The sequence below is a fragment of the Nanorana parkeri genome, unplaced genomic scaffold (assembly GCF_000935625.1).
Source record: "Nanorana parkeri isolate BGI_ZX_2015 unplaced genomic scaffold, ASM93562v1 scaffold11, whole genome shotgun sequence".
Taxonomy (NCBI): Eukaryota; Metazoa; Chordata; class Amphibia; order Anura; family Dicroglossidae; genus Nanorana; species Nanorana parkeri.
Genome location: NW_017306279.1, coordinates 3,289,327 through 3,307,377, shown reverse-complemented (window position 1 = coordinate 3,307,377; position 18,051 = coordinate 3,289,327). Strand labels below are relative to the sequence as shown.

At 41.3% G+C, this 18,051-nt stretch overlaps 1 protein-coding gene across 1 annotated transcript in view; it reads right to left on the bottom strand.

The window, feature by feature from the left end:
* Positions 1 to 18,051, bottom strand: part of USP34 (ubiquitin specific peptidase 34) — a 135,972-nt gene that overhangs the window by 1,776 nt on the left and 116,145 nt on the right. Inside the window, exons 68-78 of the mRNA XM_018555855.1 lie at positions 17,030 to 17,187; positions 15,820 to 15,898; positions 14,219 to 14,345; positions 13,951 to 14,058; positions 12,536 to 12,640; positions 9,453 to 9,577; positions 8,288 to 8,411; positions 7,151 to 7,230; positions 5,562 to 5,702; positions 5,332 to 5,475; positions 3,530 to 3,689 (exon numbers count right to left, since the gene is read on the bottom strand). Coding sequence (XP_018411357.1) covers positions 3,530 to 3,689; positions 5,332 to 5,475; positions 5,562 to 5,702; positions 7,151 to 7,230; positions 8,288 to 8,411; positions 9,453 to 9,577; positions 12,536 to 12,640; positions 13,951 to 14,058; positions 14,219 to 14,345; positions 15,820 to 15,898; positions 17,030 to 17,187 — 1,351 coding nt within the window. The remainder of the gene's footprint in view (positions 1 to 3,529; positions 3,690 to 5,331; positions 5,476 to 5,561; positions 5,703 to 7,150; positions 7,231 to 8,287; positions 8,412 to 9,452; positions 9,578 to 12,535; positions 12,641 to 13,950; positions 14,059 to 14,218; positions 14,346 to 15,819; positions 15,899 to 17,029; positions 17,188 to 18,051) is intronic.

Sequence of the window (18,051 nt, the reverse complement as noted above, 5' to 3'; positions counted from 1 at the left end):
AAATGTTGGCCCCCCCCCCCCAAATAAGCTTAACTTCCCTTAACAAAATACCTGCCCACGTGTGATTGGCTAGATAATTTCCTGAGAAGTCTTCACAAAGCTAGCACTACACTAAAGCCCCGTTCACATTGAGCGATTTATCGCGCGGTAATTCCCGCGATATCGCGGCAAATTACCGTGCGATATCGCGCTCCAATGCATTTCAATGGGGCAAAGGGTCCTGCTGTCGCGGGTCGTGTGTCGCTACAGCAGGACCCTTTTTGGAGCGGAGTTAGCCGCGATTCAAGCTTGCTCAATGCAAGCTTGAACGCGATGTCGCGTGGCAAATCTCGCAATATGCAAATCGCGCGACAAATGCGCGATTTGCATATCGCGCAGTGGGAACGGGGCCTTAGGATTGCTGCACAGTTACATCTCATACCCTAGGCCAGCAAGTCAGCAGAGATGTCATGCTTCAGGTTTTGACTTTTTACCACTCTGAGTAACAGGCAGACCATTGCACTAAGCAGCCTGTCAGAGGTTAGTGTATCCTAAGAGCAAGGAAGAATCTGAAGACAAGTCTGCTATAATGTATGAAATGTACTGTATAGAAACATCTGTTCTCTGATCCTCCTCCTGTGCATTCAACATTGGCTCTGAGCACTTCTGGGTTAACGGCTGCCAAGCACTGACCAGCTGCTTTAAACTAAATGAATGCATGCACGCACTTATGTTCGTATATGAAAGCGTCAAATGCATAAAACATATTAGGTAGGCCATCATTAGCCGTTAATTCAACAGATGAAATGTAAAACATATTTAAAACGTCGCCTGACAGACAATTTAGGAGATCGTAGTTCTGTTTGACAGGCGAAAACAGTTTCAAGCCTTGACATATCTGGCATCCATATAGGCAACAGTCGCCTCTTCTATTTTACAAAAAATTGGGAATTATATTTTGATTTCTTGAGCACAATTAGTGATTTTGATGAACCTCAAATGTCATGCAACATAAAAATCTGCAACTAACATCATTTTATTCTCTTTCAGAAAAATGTTTTTTTGCGGGTTATTAATAATGTTGAATATGTGTGAGAAGTGCAAAATTTGGTCTGGTAGTGAAAGGATCAAAAGGGAATCTGCAACCGATTGAAATTCTCAGCAGTCAGCATGTAAATGAAGATCCCTAAAGTTGGCCACATCGTTATCAAGTACAAATGACCACCAAACTGCTCCAGATTCTGTCTGCTCCAGTGTTGCATTTACACATTTAGTAGTACTACATTACAGAAGATGGAGAACATTATATTGTAATGTTTATTATCTGCCTGCTCCTCCTCCTCACCACTGCCAGCTCTCCGGAGATCACAGATAACTGTATTAATAGATGTGATCACATCCATTCATAATGTTCGCTATGATCTCCAATGCAGCCAATTGTTGGCCGTTGTGGGTTTCTTTACATTCTGGCAAGCAGCCGCAGTGGCTGGGAGAGTGGTGCTTGTGTAGTGAATGGATGCAATCAGTGGCTAGCAACCATACATTTCCAGCCTCTAGGACTGCCATAGACATAAGTATCCCTGAGCCGACCAGCTGGAAGTAGCTCTGTTCCCACATAGGCCTTACATTCATGTTAGTGAAAGGGTTAAAGCACCACTCAGTCCTGCTAGTTTAATCGCATCCAGAGAACATGTTTAAAATCGGAATTTTTGGCTAGAAAACTGCTGAAAGTCCCCAAACATTGATATCGTTTCTGACAGCAGAGGCCCTGCAGAATAAAAACATTTCTAGTTTCATTTTTTTTAAGTTGTACGATATTTGTGCAATTGATCAAATTGATATTTGTAGGAAAAAATACACTAAAGTTCATTTGAGTGCACACAAACACAACATAATACTCATTTTCCCAGTAAAATATAAAAGCTGGAGTTGTATCGGGGAAACAGTAAACATTTCAAGCTGTAAATTTGCACATGCCCGTGAAATAGCAAAAAAACAAAATTGTCCAACGCAAATTTATCCATAGGCAACTTTGTCCAAGGTGGTTAAAGTGACAGTCCGTACTCTTATTAAGGTCCGTGGTTAACATTTTCAAACTGGAACTGCAGAGTTCTTTAATGCCTTCAACAAAGCTGCGTGAAGCTTGCTGTACATACTGCTCTTATAGAAGCTGAAGCTAGTGTGAACAAGGCCTTAGAGAATAACTGCACCTTCAGAGAAAGCACACTTATTCTTTATGCCCCCCTCCGCTGACATCACAGAACTCACCTCCCCCTCCACAGATGTATACTTATCGAGATCTAGCACCCTCATGCATTTTTTTTTCTTTAATCCAAACCCCTCTTACTGCTGGCTGTGTCTGTGTATTGGAGTTAATAGAAGTCTATAAGAGCACATGGAATAGCTTCTATGCATTTCCATGTATGTATTGGATTTTTTCCTTCACTTTACAGAAAATGTATTCTTCATGGTTTTTAATGCCTGGCATTAAAAAAAAAAAGAATGTAAACTGAAGCAAAATGTGTAGTACAACCAACAACGCTGAAATACTGACATGAAAGAGCTTTCATCTGCCAAATAATTTATATGCTGTCCATCCAGTCCTGGGATGTACACAGCCCTGACAGACAGGAGATCTAAGTTGGTGACTGACTTGTCTGTGCTGTAGTTAGGCAGCACAGTAGGGGGTCATCATCCTGCTCCCAGCTTCTGACTGGACAATGAAGGAGCAATAGACTGATGAAGTCATCCCTCTGCTCACTCCTTAGGCCCCATTCACACCTGACCGTTTTGTAGCGCGTCCTACGCTCGATGAACGCTCTACAAAACGGTCCAAAAAATAAATAGCATTGTAGTCAATGGTATCGTTCCCACCTGTCCGTATTTCCGCCCGTCCCGAACGCACTACAAAACGGCCCACGCATGAAAAGGTCCCGGAGCGTTTTTTGCTGCGTATTGGTCCGTTTTGTAGGGCGTTTTCCATTTGTATACTGCCAAGTAGCCTTTGGAATCGCGCGACGGTCGCGCAACTTTTCTACCGCGAATCGTGGTAAAAAAAACGCGTGACGGTCGCGCGACAGACGCGCATATTACAATACGCATAGGTGTGAATGGGGCCTTAATATAGCATATTGCCTGTTTACATGAGCATTCAGATTGCCCCCGAATGTGGCCTCCCCAACTCCTAGTCTGTATTTCACTGCACAGGACATTACATAAGGCTGAAACTAAGTCAGATACAGGTCCTTACACTAGTTGACTTTAGAAAAACTTACTTTTTTAGTAAATAGATAACTGTATTAATTTGCTTTTTGTATTTCTGCCTGGAGGTCAGTGTTAAGTATGCTGGCTTCTTGGTTCCGGAGCAGTTTGAACCACTGTTGTAGAATTATATTAGTCATGTCTGGAAGAGCAGCACTCATAAAAAGAAGGTGAGATTCTGTCTCTCTCGCTGGTAATCTGGAAAGTGAACGTTATATGCGAGTGCAGCACAAACCTGTGAAGGTCACAGTCCTCAGCTACCAGGAGAAAGTCATACTTCATTACTGACCTTTTGTTTTACCTTCTTTGGATTCTTGCTCTTGTAATGAATTTCTTTGCTGCTGGCAGGCTCTACATTTGCTCAAGAGATCTTGTAAGGTTGGTATTAAGGCTGGGTTCATCTGTTTTGGAGTGTGAACTGAAAGGAGTAGAGTCAACGCTCTGAGATCCTAAAACGCAGAAGGTGAAAGGGAAGAAGCTATTATAACAATACAACATTCCTGCAGAGGGAGCACAACTGTCACTGGCAATGTAAGGGCTCATATGTTAAACTTTCAGTTACTTATGACATTCTTCACATATTAATAGCAAAGTAAGAGCCACCACATTACAGAAAAGCCATATACCCCGTGGTAAATATCTTAAAGAGGAAAAAAAAAAAAGATTAAAACACCAAGACCACTTCACAGTCGTCTTTATGCCTGTAAGGATACATAAGTTGCCATTCCGAATCTTTGTCACAGAGTAAAGTAGAAAACTCATCTCCTTGTAGGCTTGCCAGGAGATGGTCTATCATTATGCTTTACAGCAAAAGCCATGCTAAGTGCCATTGACTCAAAAGGAGAACTGGACCACCCAGCCAAACGTAGGTTGCAGCATTAGATCAGCATGCTGATCTGTTCAGGTACATGCAGTTAATAGAATGGACAATGGTGGAATCCAAGCTTGGTTTATAGAAATGTATAACTATACTTTGAGATAATGCTTATGGTCAAGCTTCTGACCCTTTCTGCTTGCAGGGGAAAAAAAAACACTGTGCCCTTGGAGTACATTAAGGGACACAGGATGAATAATTCAGGTATAAAGGGTTATGCTACTGCCTTTAGGAGATTGGACACGGCAAGCAAAGCTTTATGGACAGCCCAGTATAACCCAAGCTCCAGATTTTCAGATGGCACTGGACTGGAACGCAGGCACTGATGTGTCACGCCTTCTGGTGCGGGCGGGGGGCATGGTCGCCGTGCCATTGACTTCAATGCAGTGCCACACCCCTGAATGCAGGAAGCCGGCCGGGATGCGATATAGTGTGTTCCAGCTGCTGCCTGCTCGGGGACACACTGTATATGGTGTGAACAAGCCCTAAGGGACACAAGATGAACATTTCAGGTAGCTAGGGACATCTAAAAGCAGGCCTACTGAGGGTTAGGCAGCACAGCAAATAAGTGTTAACAGGCCCACATGAGCAACAGGTTAACAGAAGGTCTTGAGTAGAGCTCACAAAGCCATCTGAAGAACCTTCCGACCAGAGTTGGCATCAGTTGAACTTGGTAAAACTTGATCAATGTGTCAAAGAACCAGGCACAAGGCCCAAAGAACAGATCGTGCTTGATCAGCTTCTTCCCTTGCTTCTCTCATGGGGAAATGACAGCGAGAAACCAGAAGTGACGTAATGAACATCATTTCTGGTTTCATTCAGTGGGGAGAAAGTCAGCAAATGAATTAGCTGGCCTCTGTCCCCACTGACACCCGTGATGCCCCCAAAACAAAGTGGGGGATTGCTGCGTTGGAATGGGGGGGGGATTGTTTACCGGCCCCTGGGAGTGATCGGGCGGTTTTACAGCTGCCTAAAATCGCTTCCATTGTAAAGATGACGCTGGGAGTCCATTTACAGGAGTCTGCTGTGACATACGACAAAGGTAGTGAAAGGGTTAAATTCAGAAGAATGGGACAAATGCACACCGCCGCCCCCCCTTGGGAACAGACTATGACCCCTTCAGATAGGAGCTACTCCTGAAAAGTATGGAAAAAAGTCTTACCCTTTAATTGAGGAACAACAAAAAAACAGCTAATGAAACCGTGTTACAGCCTTACCCCATTTAAAGTGCTGCTTGCTTTGGAAATTTCAATCCTGCTGATAAAGTCAGACTCCACATTTTGATACTGATTGATGACATGTGTAATAATGGTGTTAATGAGGCTTGCACAGTTGGTTTCTGAGAAGACCTGATTTTGAACCTGGGGGGGGGGGAAATAGATGAGTGTAAAAAAATGTTTATAACAAGGTGACCCATTATCCTACAACGGACACTTTTCATACATACCTTTACCAAGAAATGGGTGAGGAACGTGTACACCACATTGTTGTTGATGAAAACACGTTCATCCACTAAAATACTTTTAATATATTCTGCAAAAACAGGATCTTCACACAGCAACTTGATGCAGTTCTTTGCCAGCGAAGTCTGCATTATAAGAGATACAGAGATAAAGAAACAAATTAACAATTGTAATTTCTAAAGTCCTATGCAGTGTATTTCAGGGGGTCCCAAATGTTTCCATAACTGTTATCCCTACAAACCATCTCCTCGTTGTGTTACCACTACCTGCTATGGGCAGGACTTATAACCCTATGCTTAACCACCTGTGTAGCACAAAGCAGATAAAAGATCACTGTATGTATGTATGTATGTATGTATGTATGTATGTATGCATGCATGCATGCATGCATGTAGGTAGTGATCTGTATTTGAAAGTAAAACCATGACACCCCCCTTGCTATGCCATCTAACAAAACCTCTGCACAAAGGCTGTGTTAAGTGCTTCATTACACCTTTTCTCATACCACAGATCTCTAGCAATACCTAGCTGGCAGCTGTAGATGTTACTTCTTCTCTTCTTCATCCCTCCTTTCCCCACTGGTTGGAATTATTATTTTTTTCTCTGGACTAACCTCAGCCAAGAGAAAAGAATATAAATCTAACCAATTAGGAAAGGGACTATATCCAGGTAGACTGTGGAAGTACCCAAATTTCCCTTTTAAAGTGTGATTTCATGTCTGAATTCTCACACCTGCTACTTAGGGAATTTGAGGGAGCTGTAATAGGAGAGAGGGAGCAATAAAGAGCCTCTATGTGCAGCTACTGAAAAGGTGCCCATACACCTTACAATTATCTGCAGATTTTCTGTGGTCAGATGGAAAAAGTGCAACTGATTGGCCCAGGTGGAGATTACTCCATCCACACAGTCAAGTGTAGATGGAGGAATCTGTTGCACCTTTTCCATCTGACCACAGAAAGTCTGCAGATAATTGTAAGGTGTATGGGCAGCTTAATGCTGGGCACACACCTTACAACCATCGCAAGACTTTTGTCTTGCGATGGTTGTAAGGCAATTTAAAAAAGCGTACGATCTGCCTAACTTGGACAGGCAGATCGTACTTGCGATGATCGCAAGCCTGCCCCGCTGAGGGGCGGGCTTCTGATGACCGCAATGCTGAACGGGCAGTGTGCGCTTGCGCACACCGGCCCGTGCGGCATTTATCTTACGACCATGCCACACACCCGCCGACAATCGTACGATTCTCAGCGGGTTTTCGAACATGTTGCGAAGATAAAAGTCGTGCGATCGTACAGTAGCAGAGGTCGCACGCATGCCACACACCTTGCGATAATCGTATGATCGCGGGATTTCCCGCGATTATCGTACGATTATCGCAAGGTGTGTGGGCACCTTTAGATAGCAAAATGAAATTTCCTTAATGAAGACACCGTGCCAAAGTCTCACTTGTCACAGAAATAAAAATGAAGCATTATTGCTTCACAGTTTCTTACACTATATGATGTAAAGCATTTGCCTTCATAAAATGCCTATTCACTGATGACTTGCTTGTTTATACAATGCTTCAACATACCTGTGTTTGGCATAATTCCGTCCAGAGTTTAGGAAACAATGCAAGATGTAACGAGAGCCCTTCATATGCAATCAGGATACCTGTAAAGCATTCAGAAGGTAAAACACTGAAAATATTTTGTGGGCTTACACCATCCAAGATGAACAGTAACTTGTAGGTAGAGCATAACATATTAAGTTAATGGTGAATAGCTTATTTGCTTTCCAAATGACCCTCTCATACACTGTAAGGGTTCCGCCAACCAGGGACAGTGGAGCCCCAACTCTTGAAGCTGAACTACTGTATTTTACAGTAAATTAACCACTTCAAGACGGAGGTGTTAAACCATTTTTCAGTATTCAGCGCTGCGGTACTTTGACTGACATTTATTCCGTCATGCAACGCTGTACTGAAATGAATTTTATACCATTTTTTGGGGACACCTAGAGCTTTCTCTTGTTGGTATTTAATCACCACTGGGTTTTGTTTTTTTACTATATTAAAAAGGAAAAAATTACCGAACATTTTGAGAGAAAAAAAACCACAAACAAACTTTCCCCTATATTAAGTTCTGAAACATTTATTACCTAATTTTTTTATAAAATATAAAAGACGGGGGCACGTCGGGTAAATATCATGAAGATAAATTGTGACACGTGTGTCATTAAATTTATCTTCATTCACGTTTATACTGGAGTGCTGGTGACGTTCTTGGACTTCATGATATTGCACAGTGCCATCCGTGGTCATTGCAAGCACCCACCTGGATCAGACAGGTTTTCATTTCATCCGGTAAGGAGTGCAGCAAGATACATCAATACGTCGGGTAAATAGACACCAAACATGTCAATACCCAAAATTGGACATAGGCGACGCTTTAAATGCTTTTATCGCTCATCAGTTTAGAGATTTCAGTGATTAACGGCCTACAATTATTGCTTGCACTCCGACATTCACGGTGATATGCAACATGTGCAGCGCAATTGTGCAAATGTGAAAATTTAGTACAGTGAACTGAACATAAATTCAGACAACAGCTCACACGAACAGACAATACTCTGGTAATGCCAACAAGAAATACATATTACAGAAAATACCCCATATTTGTATCACCCACTTAAACTCTGACGATCGGCCTATTTTATGACATTTACTTACTCAGCTTTATCAAAGCTTCAGTAAACTTCTCACAATTGATTGCAACACGGCAAAGGAGATGGATAAACTGGTGATATGAAGACAGGTAATCTAGCAGCATGCGGTCATACACATCATCTTTACCCTAAAAAGGCAAGAGAGCAATATTTAAACAGAGTTAATCGGTAAAGAACATTGAATGTATCATGAACATTGTTGTTGGAATGCGTCATGCTTAGAAAGGTGTGATGTTAGAGGAAGAAGATATGGGGGAGGCTTGGAAAAGGTTTGGAGAAGGAGAGTAGCCGGTGACAGGCAGAAGTAACAGCTGGGCTTGTGAGAGGCAGGCAGAAGAAAATGTGAGGATTGCCAAATGATGGAAGAAAGAAAAGGGAAGGTAGAGTCTAGGAAAAACTGGTTTCAGAGTGTGAACCAATGTAGGTAAGGTACATGTCAATTATGTGTTTAAATCATACAGTATTGGACAGCCTCTATATATTTCTACAATGACAAAGATGTTTTTCATGCTACTGCAAACTTTTTCTGCCTCTTAATTCTAGTGACATGTTCTTGGTTTATTCTTCTTTACACCTACTTTAAAGAGTGATGCATCACTTCAAAAATTAAGAAGTTTTAATACAATCTGCCATTACCAAAGCCCCAAACCTATCAGCACTGAGCTGCACATTTACGAGCAGAGAAATAATGACGTGACATTGCCGACTTCAACTCCTTAAAATGCTAGTTGTATAGTAGTCCGGCTAACCCTCTTTGCTTTAATATTTTGAAGCACTGACCTAAAAAAATATGCAAATATGGAGTTTATCTTTGACTTTGCTCATATGCATACTTGTCCCAGGTCAGTGATTATAACAGAACTGCGACCAGCGGGTCAACATTAAAGGCCAGGTAACTAGTATTTTTAGTAGGTCAGCAGTGGTAGTCTGCACATTGGTCATGACATATTTGCTTTACAATGAGAGAAGCACCGTGCTCTATATTTACCCATGACTGCCTACAATGGTACATCTCAAAGTAGTTGTTTTTGTGGGTCTAAGCTTTACTCTACTGAATAGTACACAGTCCAGCTTTACTTGAGAGACTGGATACATACACATTTTTAATTACTTTTAATGTTCCATGGCAGCCATCAGGGGAGGTTGTGTGCTGGTTTATATATACCCACCTTGCTTGATTCAACCATTGTGGGCAAGAGGCACATATTAAGCTCTGGACGAGGGGGGCGAATATTGCTTTTTCCTCCAATAAGTTTCATGTTTTCACGACATGGGAAGTATGGACCAAGAGACACTGAAAAATAGAACACAATAATTAAAAAACAAAACAAAAAAACAAATCTGAACAACTCAAACTAGTCATAAGAAAAAAGAAATGGGATTTTAGTATTTACTGTAAAATCCTTTTTTGGAATGCATTGAAGGACACAGGGATTCAGAGACTATTGGGTTATACTGCTGTCTACGGGAGGATTAGGACACTGGCAAACAAACAAAAAATAAAATGGCAAGCCCAGTATAGCCCTCCTACTCCCAGCATGCCTCAATTTGATTGAAAAGTAGTACCATGAGCATGATCATAGAAAAAGAGGGGTGGGACCTGTGTCCCTGAATAACACAAAGCTAATGGAGTACAAAAATTCCATCATCTTGTTCACTGAGGGACGCAGGAATTAATAGATTGTTGGTACATCCAAAATCAATCCAACTGAGGGGTTGGCAACTAATGAGTCCCTCAACCTGAACTTCTTCCCCGGTAAACCTTTGGAAAGTGGGGATCTCAAACAGTACCCAGAGACCCAAGTAATGAGGTAGCTGCCAATGTTTGGCCCACATGACCTACTCACAGAGTCAGTATTTGGAGACAGGGCCACACCTGGGGCTGTGCCATGTTACTGCACCCATAAAGTGATCAGTGCTAATACAGTATACTCCGGTATGGGAAGTGCAAAAAGGTAGAGCTCAGTGCCTAAAGGTTACATTCCAGACTAGCCCTGCAATCTGCCAAGTCCAGCACTTATAGGAGCTTGAGAGGGGGTGAATACAATGCCTGGGTTCTTTTAGTCTATGTAGAAGACCACAGGAAAGTCTAAAATCTTGGGGACCCTAAAACAGCCTCGGCTGGGAACAGCACTGGTAGAAGGAGTAGGCTGATCCTTGGTATTTTAAAGTGGTAAACTGCATAACTAAGAGCAAATACAGTCTCTAAGTGTGGGAGTAATGGCAGCGGCCTGCAACTCCTCAGGTGTAGCATGGTTCATTAAGGATTTAAGTGACTCAGCATGTGAGTCTTGGTGGCTGATGCATGGGGTAGAAGCATGCTTATGGCCTCTGCAGTCAGAGTCAGCAAAGTTGCAATTTGGCCCATAAAATCAGGGCGAGGAGGAGAGGTCCATGTCCGGCAGAACTAAGGTTGACTGTGACAGCCTGGAATTTCCCCTTCTGCTTGAGTCTATCCCTTCCACAGTGTCAGGCCCTTCCAGGGGTGCACTGCGGCAGCACTGGAACGGTTGGAGCATGAGCTGGAGGCAAGCAACAAGGTATCTCCAGATGCTCAATCAACATGGCCTACTCAAACAGTCAGTCTCTGGGCTTGTGCCACAGTTCTGGACAAGGAAAGTGATCAGTTCTAACACAAATTATGCAGGTTTGGAGAGCACCAAAATGCAGAGCTTAGCTCCTGAAGGTTACACTCTAGGCTAGCTCCGCAATTGTCCAAGTCCAGTGGGGTCCAGAGTATGGCCTCCAAAGCTAGTGCTAAGGAGCTGCCGATCTTGATAGAGTAAACAGAGTAGCTCAACAGCTTGTAGAGTAATCTTCATTAAGGGCCTGTTCACATGAGATCAGGTCCTGATCAGCAAAAGTGGAGCTGCTGATGCATTGCGTTTTTGGCCGCGTATTGGTCGCGTTTTTGATGCGCCCCACTCCACTCGATGCTGGAGTGGGGCTGTTAGTATGTTAGCTGCAGCGCAGTGCGTTTTTGACGCGTTTGCGTATCCGGACCTGACAAAATGTGACATGCAGTATTTTTTCTGTCGTAAGCTGAACGGACTGCGCACGTGAGAACTGGAGCCCATAAAACACATACGGATACATTGGGATGCATTTTGAGTGCAGCAGCATAGGGAGCCGGTCAGCACACAAAACGGACGTCGTGTGAACAGGCCCTAAAGGAAAGAAATATCTTGCAAAAAGTTTAGACTTTTCTCAGCAAAACAGAGAAAAGGCATCCATCCTCCTAGGAAAACATGCTCTGAGTATGAGGGGTTATACCAGACTGGCCCCTTTGTTTGCCAGTGTCCAAACCCTCCTGGAGTCAGCAGTATATTCAAACAGTATTTAAATGCTTGTGTCCCTTAATGTAGGAGAAAGAAATTAATTTCGAGGTTATCGTTCTGCATTTCAAAACAGCCACCACCTATTACATCCAAAACCTCTCCAAGTGTTGAGCCTGCTCATCACATTAAAGGAGCAAAGGTTCAGGGGGTGGGACCCATCTTTACTTGTAGAGCGAAAAGTGGATACGAGCATATAACCTAAAAACAGTCAATGACTTTCACAAAAAACCTCAGGTTATAAACTTGGTATGTCTTATAAGGGTATTCAGTGGCACTGGACCATACTATTGCTTAGACTGTAGATTGTCAAAGGCATAGGATTCTAAATACAATTGAATCACATTTCCAATAAGGGCATGATGATAACTAGCAATTCTATGTGGCAGACAGTACATGGGAAAGGGAACTATAATGGAATGTCTGGTTATACTGCACTTAGAAATAGAAGTATGTTTACTTTGACACATGGTGGTAGAACTGGTCATATTTATTGTGCAGCATTTTTTGGGCGCACGCCGGCTGTTCTAATTGAGCAATAAAGATGCCATTTTATTTTCCAGCCCTTCAACAAGACCAGATCAAAAATACTAATCTTCCATGGCTTCCAAGAGGATAATATTTTTGAGATTAAAATGGTTTAATCCCTTTTTTTTCTAAATTGTTAATTTCTTGGATACAATCAGATATTGATGGAGTTAAAACTATTTCATTAAAAAATATTTTCAAATATTAAAATAGGTATTGGCTTATCAGCCTTGAATTAGATTTTTTTCTGTGTCAAGGTTTAAAAGAACTAGCTCGAGTGTGATACACGTTCATTTGTATTTTGACTTTTAAAATCTAGCTCAATCTTGCACCAATATGAATAGATTTTCAGACACGAATACCAAATGCGGTAGAAAAAAGGAACTTACTTGGGATGTTGCTATGATGGTATGTACAATGATTGTGCTGTAAAAATGGAACAAGTGTGTGCAAAAAATCATGAGGACTCAACAGCACAAGTTCTTTTAGGACATCTAGAAAAAGAACAGAGAAGCAGCCAGTTACAATTCTGTGAAAAGTGCACACAATTACACATGTACAATGTTAAAATAGAAAGACATGAAAAACACGGGCCACTTCTATCTGACATCTGTTACCATTTCAACTGAGCTGTGAAACGAGCACTACAACATTATACATTGAAATGCCCGGAGGAATTGCACATACATGCAAGAAACCACTTTACCTACTAAATAGGAGACAGGAACTTGCACATGAACATACATTTAAAAAAATGGGCATAAGAGTATATAAACAGGGTCCATCAAGGACAACCACAGTCAAGTGCGACCGTTTTTAAAGTTTAAAGACAGGCACATCACTAAAGACACATCAGATTTTCAGTGTAAACAGACGTATAGTTATGAAGTGGTCAGGGTTAGGTTTAATTCTGTTACAATGCTACTTTACGGCAGATGAGGAAGCAATTTATGACTCAAGCTGTAACACCTTGTAACACATCTATGTATAAAGTCACTTGCACGCCAATAGAATTTCAACTCAAAAGCAGTTTATTGACTCGATTGCTATCACATCATATAGCGACGTTTCGGAACAACAGCGATTCCTTCTTCAGGCAAACAGAATGTTGTTCCCAGGGCCGGCCTTAGGGGTGTGCGGCAACAAGGGCGCCGTGCGGCCGACACAGCTCGTCCTGGGGGCAGCTTCTCTCCCCCTCACCGCTGGCCATCCGATATGACAGCACTCCCTTGTCCGCACCCCCCCACCCCCCACCCCCCGAACAACATTCTGTTTGCCTGAAGAAGGAATCGCTGTTGTTCCGAAACGTCGCTATATGATGGGATAGCAATCGAGTCAATAAACTGCTTTTGAGTTGAAATTCTATTGGCGTGCAAGTGACTTTATACATATACTTATCTTGGATTGTAGAGGCATCTGCAGTCACTTTGGCACCCACCCGACTCTAAGGGTATTATTCGGTCAGGAGTGCGATGGCTGCACTGGAATTTGGACTTGAAATAAATCTGACTCACTGCCCCCATTTAGCATTACTTTGCCATTCGACAGAACTGAAAAATGCCCCCCACTTAATTAAGTTGCTGGTCACATGAGTTATATGATGAAAAAAAAAAACCCCAAACATCTGTCCCCATGGTCTTAAAGACTTTGTAAACTTTCATATAACATTTAGAGAAGTCAAACCTGTCATGAAACATAAAAACCTGTCAACAGTTATCTACTGTTAAATGCAACTCCCCTCCCTCCTTTGGATCTGACCTTAGGATCAGTTTACAGTTTGAAATCTAAAAGCGTAATAAGTTACCTATACAAGCATTTCGCAGTTCTGGAGGACTGTACGAATTTAACAAGGTTAAGAGTTTGTGAGCAAATTCAATTCGTTCCTGCCACTGAATCAGGGCCTGCTTAACATCTGTGAAAACAAAAGAAATCAGAAGCTGTGGTTAACATTAAAACAAGCTGTATGTGCTCACCCTGACATATGCCGCATCAAATAGGATTATACATATACCATATTTGATACAATACCCTCCCACAGATAGTATATAATGTTCAGGAGCATGCTGTCCCACCTTTTCTCTGTAGATAAGGACGTGTGGACTTGAGGACAGACAGGAATATGGACAAAAGCTCCACTAAGTCTCCAGTCACATGGCAGGCTGTGGCTTCATGGTACATCATATGCAAAGTGTTAAAAGACTGCAGACACAAAGATAGTTCTAGTTACATACTACTGGCTTGATCAGGAATAGCAACAATTAATAAAAGGAATACAAAATATGAAGTCTTTAAATATCACAGACATGCAACTCAACATCTGCTGGGGTAGTAAAAGTCAAGATATGATTTAAAGTGACATTAAAGGCATACAGAACAAGCAAAGAACATGCATACAGGAGCAAAGAGCTCTCAATTTAAACCAGATCTGCCCCAAGTAGAATAAAGTCCACAATGCTCAACATTCATCAATATATCAGTTATCATCGCTAGAGCATAATCCTTATTGATATGATTCACAGTAGAAATCCTCCCATGGCTAAATATATATGCAGTATCTTTGTAAATATTCACATATGGGATGTGCAAGAAGTAATATCTCCTTTCTATTGAGAATCATATCATCAATGAGGATCGTGCTCCAACTATAATATAACTGAGCACTGTGGTTTGTATCCTACTAGGGAGAGACCCCGTGTAAATTGAGAATTGTCTGATATTTGATGCTGCCGTTCTGTATGTCATGTTTTTTTGCATTGTATTATGATGCTTCCCTATATCCTTTACGGCAAGTTTTAAAAAGGGCCTGAATTTTGTGGGGTACCCAGAACAAGAGACAGATCAAGCTTTTACTTGCTTAGTAATGATGAGGGGAAAGGATTTTGTATGAAAAAATATGTTTTTTTTGCAATTGAGTGAGAATTATACGTTCCATAAGAGTATTGATGTGACTGCGGCACAGGGTTCTCCTTTTTCCTACTTTTGTTTAAATAACATTTGTGAGTGTGCTGAATGCCCAGTGTCTGAATTCAATAAGACACCATCCCGTTAAATTGAACATTGAGGTGGATGTGGCAGGGAACCTTTTTATAATTTATGTCATCTTTACTCATCTTTTGATTTGGTGACCACTGTAAAATGTTGTAAATCCCCATAACTTTCCATCTTTGTGACAGTGGTCTCCAGGACACATACAGAGGGGGGAATTACGTAGTGGGGGATACAGATTGCAACAAGAAGTTGACAGGGATTTTGTTCTTTTTTTACTTTGATTATACACACACTTTAAAGAACATCTAATGCAGGGCTACAGCCCATACATAGGACAGGAACTGCAACCCCAATGGACAGTAAGAGGAAGGTCATCAGCCTATGTGGGATTTTCACATCTATATCGAACACATATATGCTGCAATGCAGCAAGACAACGCATGTTGTCCTGTGCTATGCGCAGCGATAAAATGTAGCCTGCTCTCTATGTACGTTTCAGGAGAATAATTTTTAATGGGCTGTTTAACACACCGTAAAGCAAGTCAAAGTGTGTGTTGCAGTGCACAGTGCTGTGGTATGAAAAGGGCCTAAATAAACATAAAACAAAAGTGAACATTTATAACATATAAATATAATTAAACAGCCAAATATTAAGAGCAACTGCATTTCTAGGAAAACAACTTACCTCAGTCATTAAGATTAATCCTCTATTGAATACAACCAGAAGTCTGTCTTCGTCAGACTCCAACAATATTCTAAAGGCACTGCAAGACAGGAAAAGTCATGTCAGATCACTTACAAATAGGTTTCTTCCAGCCCTCACTTACCTACAGGTGAAACTCGAATAATTAGAATATCGTGCAAAGTTCATTTATTTCACTAATGCAACTTAAAAGGTGAAACTAATATATGAGGTAGACTCATTACATGCAAAGCAAGATAATTCAAGCCGTGATTTGTCATAATTGTGATGATTATGGCTTACAGCTCATGAAAACCCCAAATTCACAACCTCAAAAAAGTAGATTATTACATGCAATCAATAAAACAAGGATTGTACATAGAACAATATCGGACCTCTGAAAAGTACAAGCATGCATATGTACTCAGTACTTGGTTTGGGCCCCTTTTGCAGCACTTACTGCAATTACTTTTGCACGATATTCTAATTATTCGAGTTTCACCTGTATATACTCTTCACATTTATAAGAATTACACGGTTACAGTTCACCCCATTTTAAAGTAATTCTCACAAAAAGCAAGTGGGGAAAAATTTGAAAAAAAAGTGAGAAGTTGCCTATGGTAAGCATTCATATTTCATCCTTTATTCTTCAGAAAATGAAAGAATGCGATTGGTCATCCTGGACAGCTTCTTACTTTAGCTGCACTTTTTCTCCATTTTATAACTCGCTCCTACACAGATGTAAACCGCAGCATATTGTGCAGATACCACCTCCTAGTCACTTTGATAAGCCCTACTGCCCATTTTGCCTCTGTGAAGAAGAAAAAAAACATGTCCTTCTGACTCCACAGACATTAAGATTTCATGGACCAAAATCCTGGGGCGATGTCCAGAGAATTGGGCAAGAGGCATTCTCTACAAAACCAGAGGTCAGATTTTCTAGCTTAAAAGGAGAACTATGAGGTGAGTGATTTCCTAGGAGCCAGAAGAAAAATAGGAAAAGAACAAAGTGGTGGGGGAGCAAAGAAAAGGTTAATATGTGCTGGGGAACCTGTTGTATTTTGCCCTATATTGCCAAAGCACACGTTGACCTTAAATTACCTAACCAACACCCAAAAAACAATAAAGTCACACGAAGAGCCAATCACATTGCATCAGGGAAATATTGGGATAGCAGCAAAAGGGGTTATTGTGTGTGTGCACTGCATCTTACCTTATTAAAGTTGTCCAGCAGGAGCGACCATCTAAACAACGCAAGTAACAACTTATGGTAGTTTTCTTAAACTGTTTGATATCTTCCAGCTCCTCCTCTCTCATGTCTGGTCTCTGAGCTACAAAGAGCTGCATGAGATTGAACAGCTCTTCTACAGCCTGAACAAGCAAACATAATATTCAATCAAAAATTCCTTTACATGTTTTCTATGATTGCAATAAACTAACTCTAATTGATCATTCAGATGTGTACATACATTTCAGGTGTTACAAAGCAATGTGTGTGTTTTCTCTAGGAAGCAGCTACAGCTGGAGTAGAAAAGCCTGTCCCCAGCCAGTATGCTGCAATAAAAGGTCCCTTGGTCTTTGTGTGAAAAAAGTGGTCTCTCTCCATACCCTTTGCTGTGTCAGGCCTAAAACACTGCAATCAGCTAAGCTCATGCTCCTTGCTGATTGGAATGCTCTTGCTCTGACTCAGCAGAGGATGTGTGAAAGTTGGACTATAAAACAGACATAGATCCTCAGCTGACAACTGATCAAAAAGATAAACTGTAAGCAGTTTCAAGACAGTTATGTCCACTGCACCACACAAAGTTGTCAAGCAAAGAAATTTCCCTGTGAATTTTCATCTGAGTACAGTCTCAGCACATATTTCTCAAGCTTATAAAATAAAGTATTGTTATCAGGAAATAATCATTTCATAATCAAACCTCAGTAAAAGAAAGCGTTCACCCATTGTTCGTGAAAGATAACAAGCACTTAAAGTGACCCTGTCAAGAGAGACCGAGGCTACCATTGCTTAAAATATTTTTTTTTGTGCACGGATACTGATTTTGGTGTGTTTTAACAATTGAATTGTGTATTTTTATCGGTTTAATATTAATTTGAGAAACATTTGCGCAATTATCGCAGGGCCTACAAATTTAGTATCACCATCTTTTTATTCTACCGGGCCTGCGCTTTCAGAAAATATATGGTTTGGGGGGTCTTTTACAAACGCTAGCAACGCAGCAGTTGAAAATC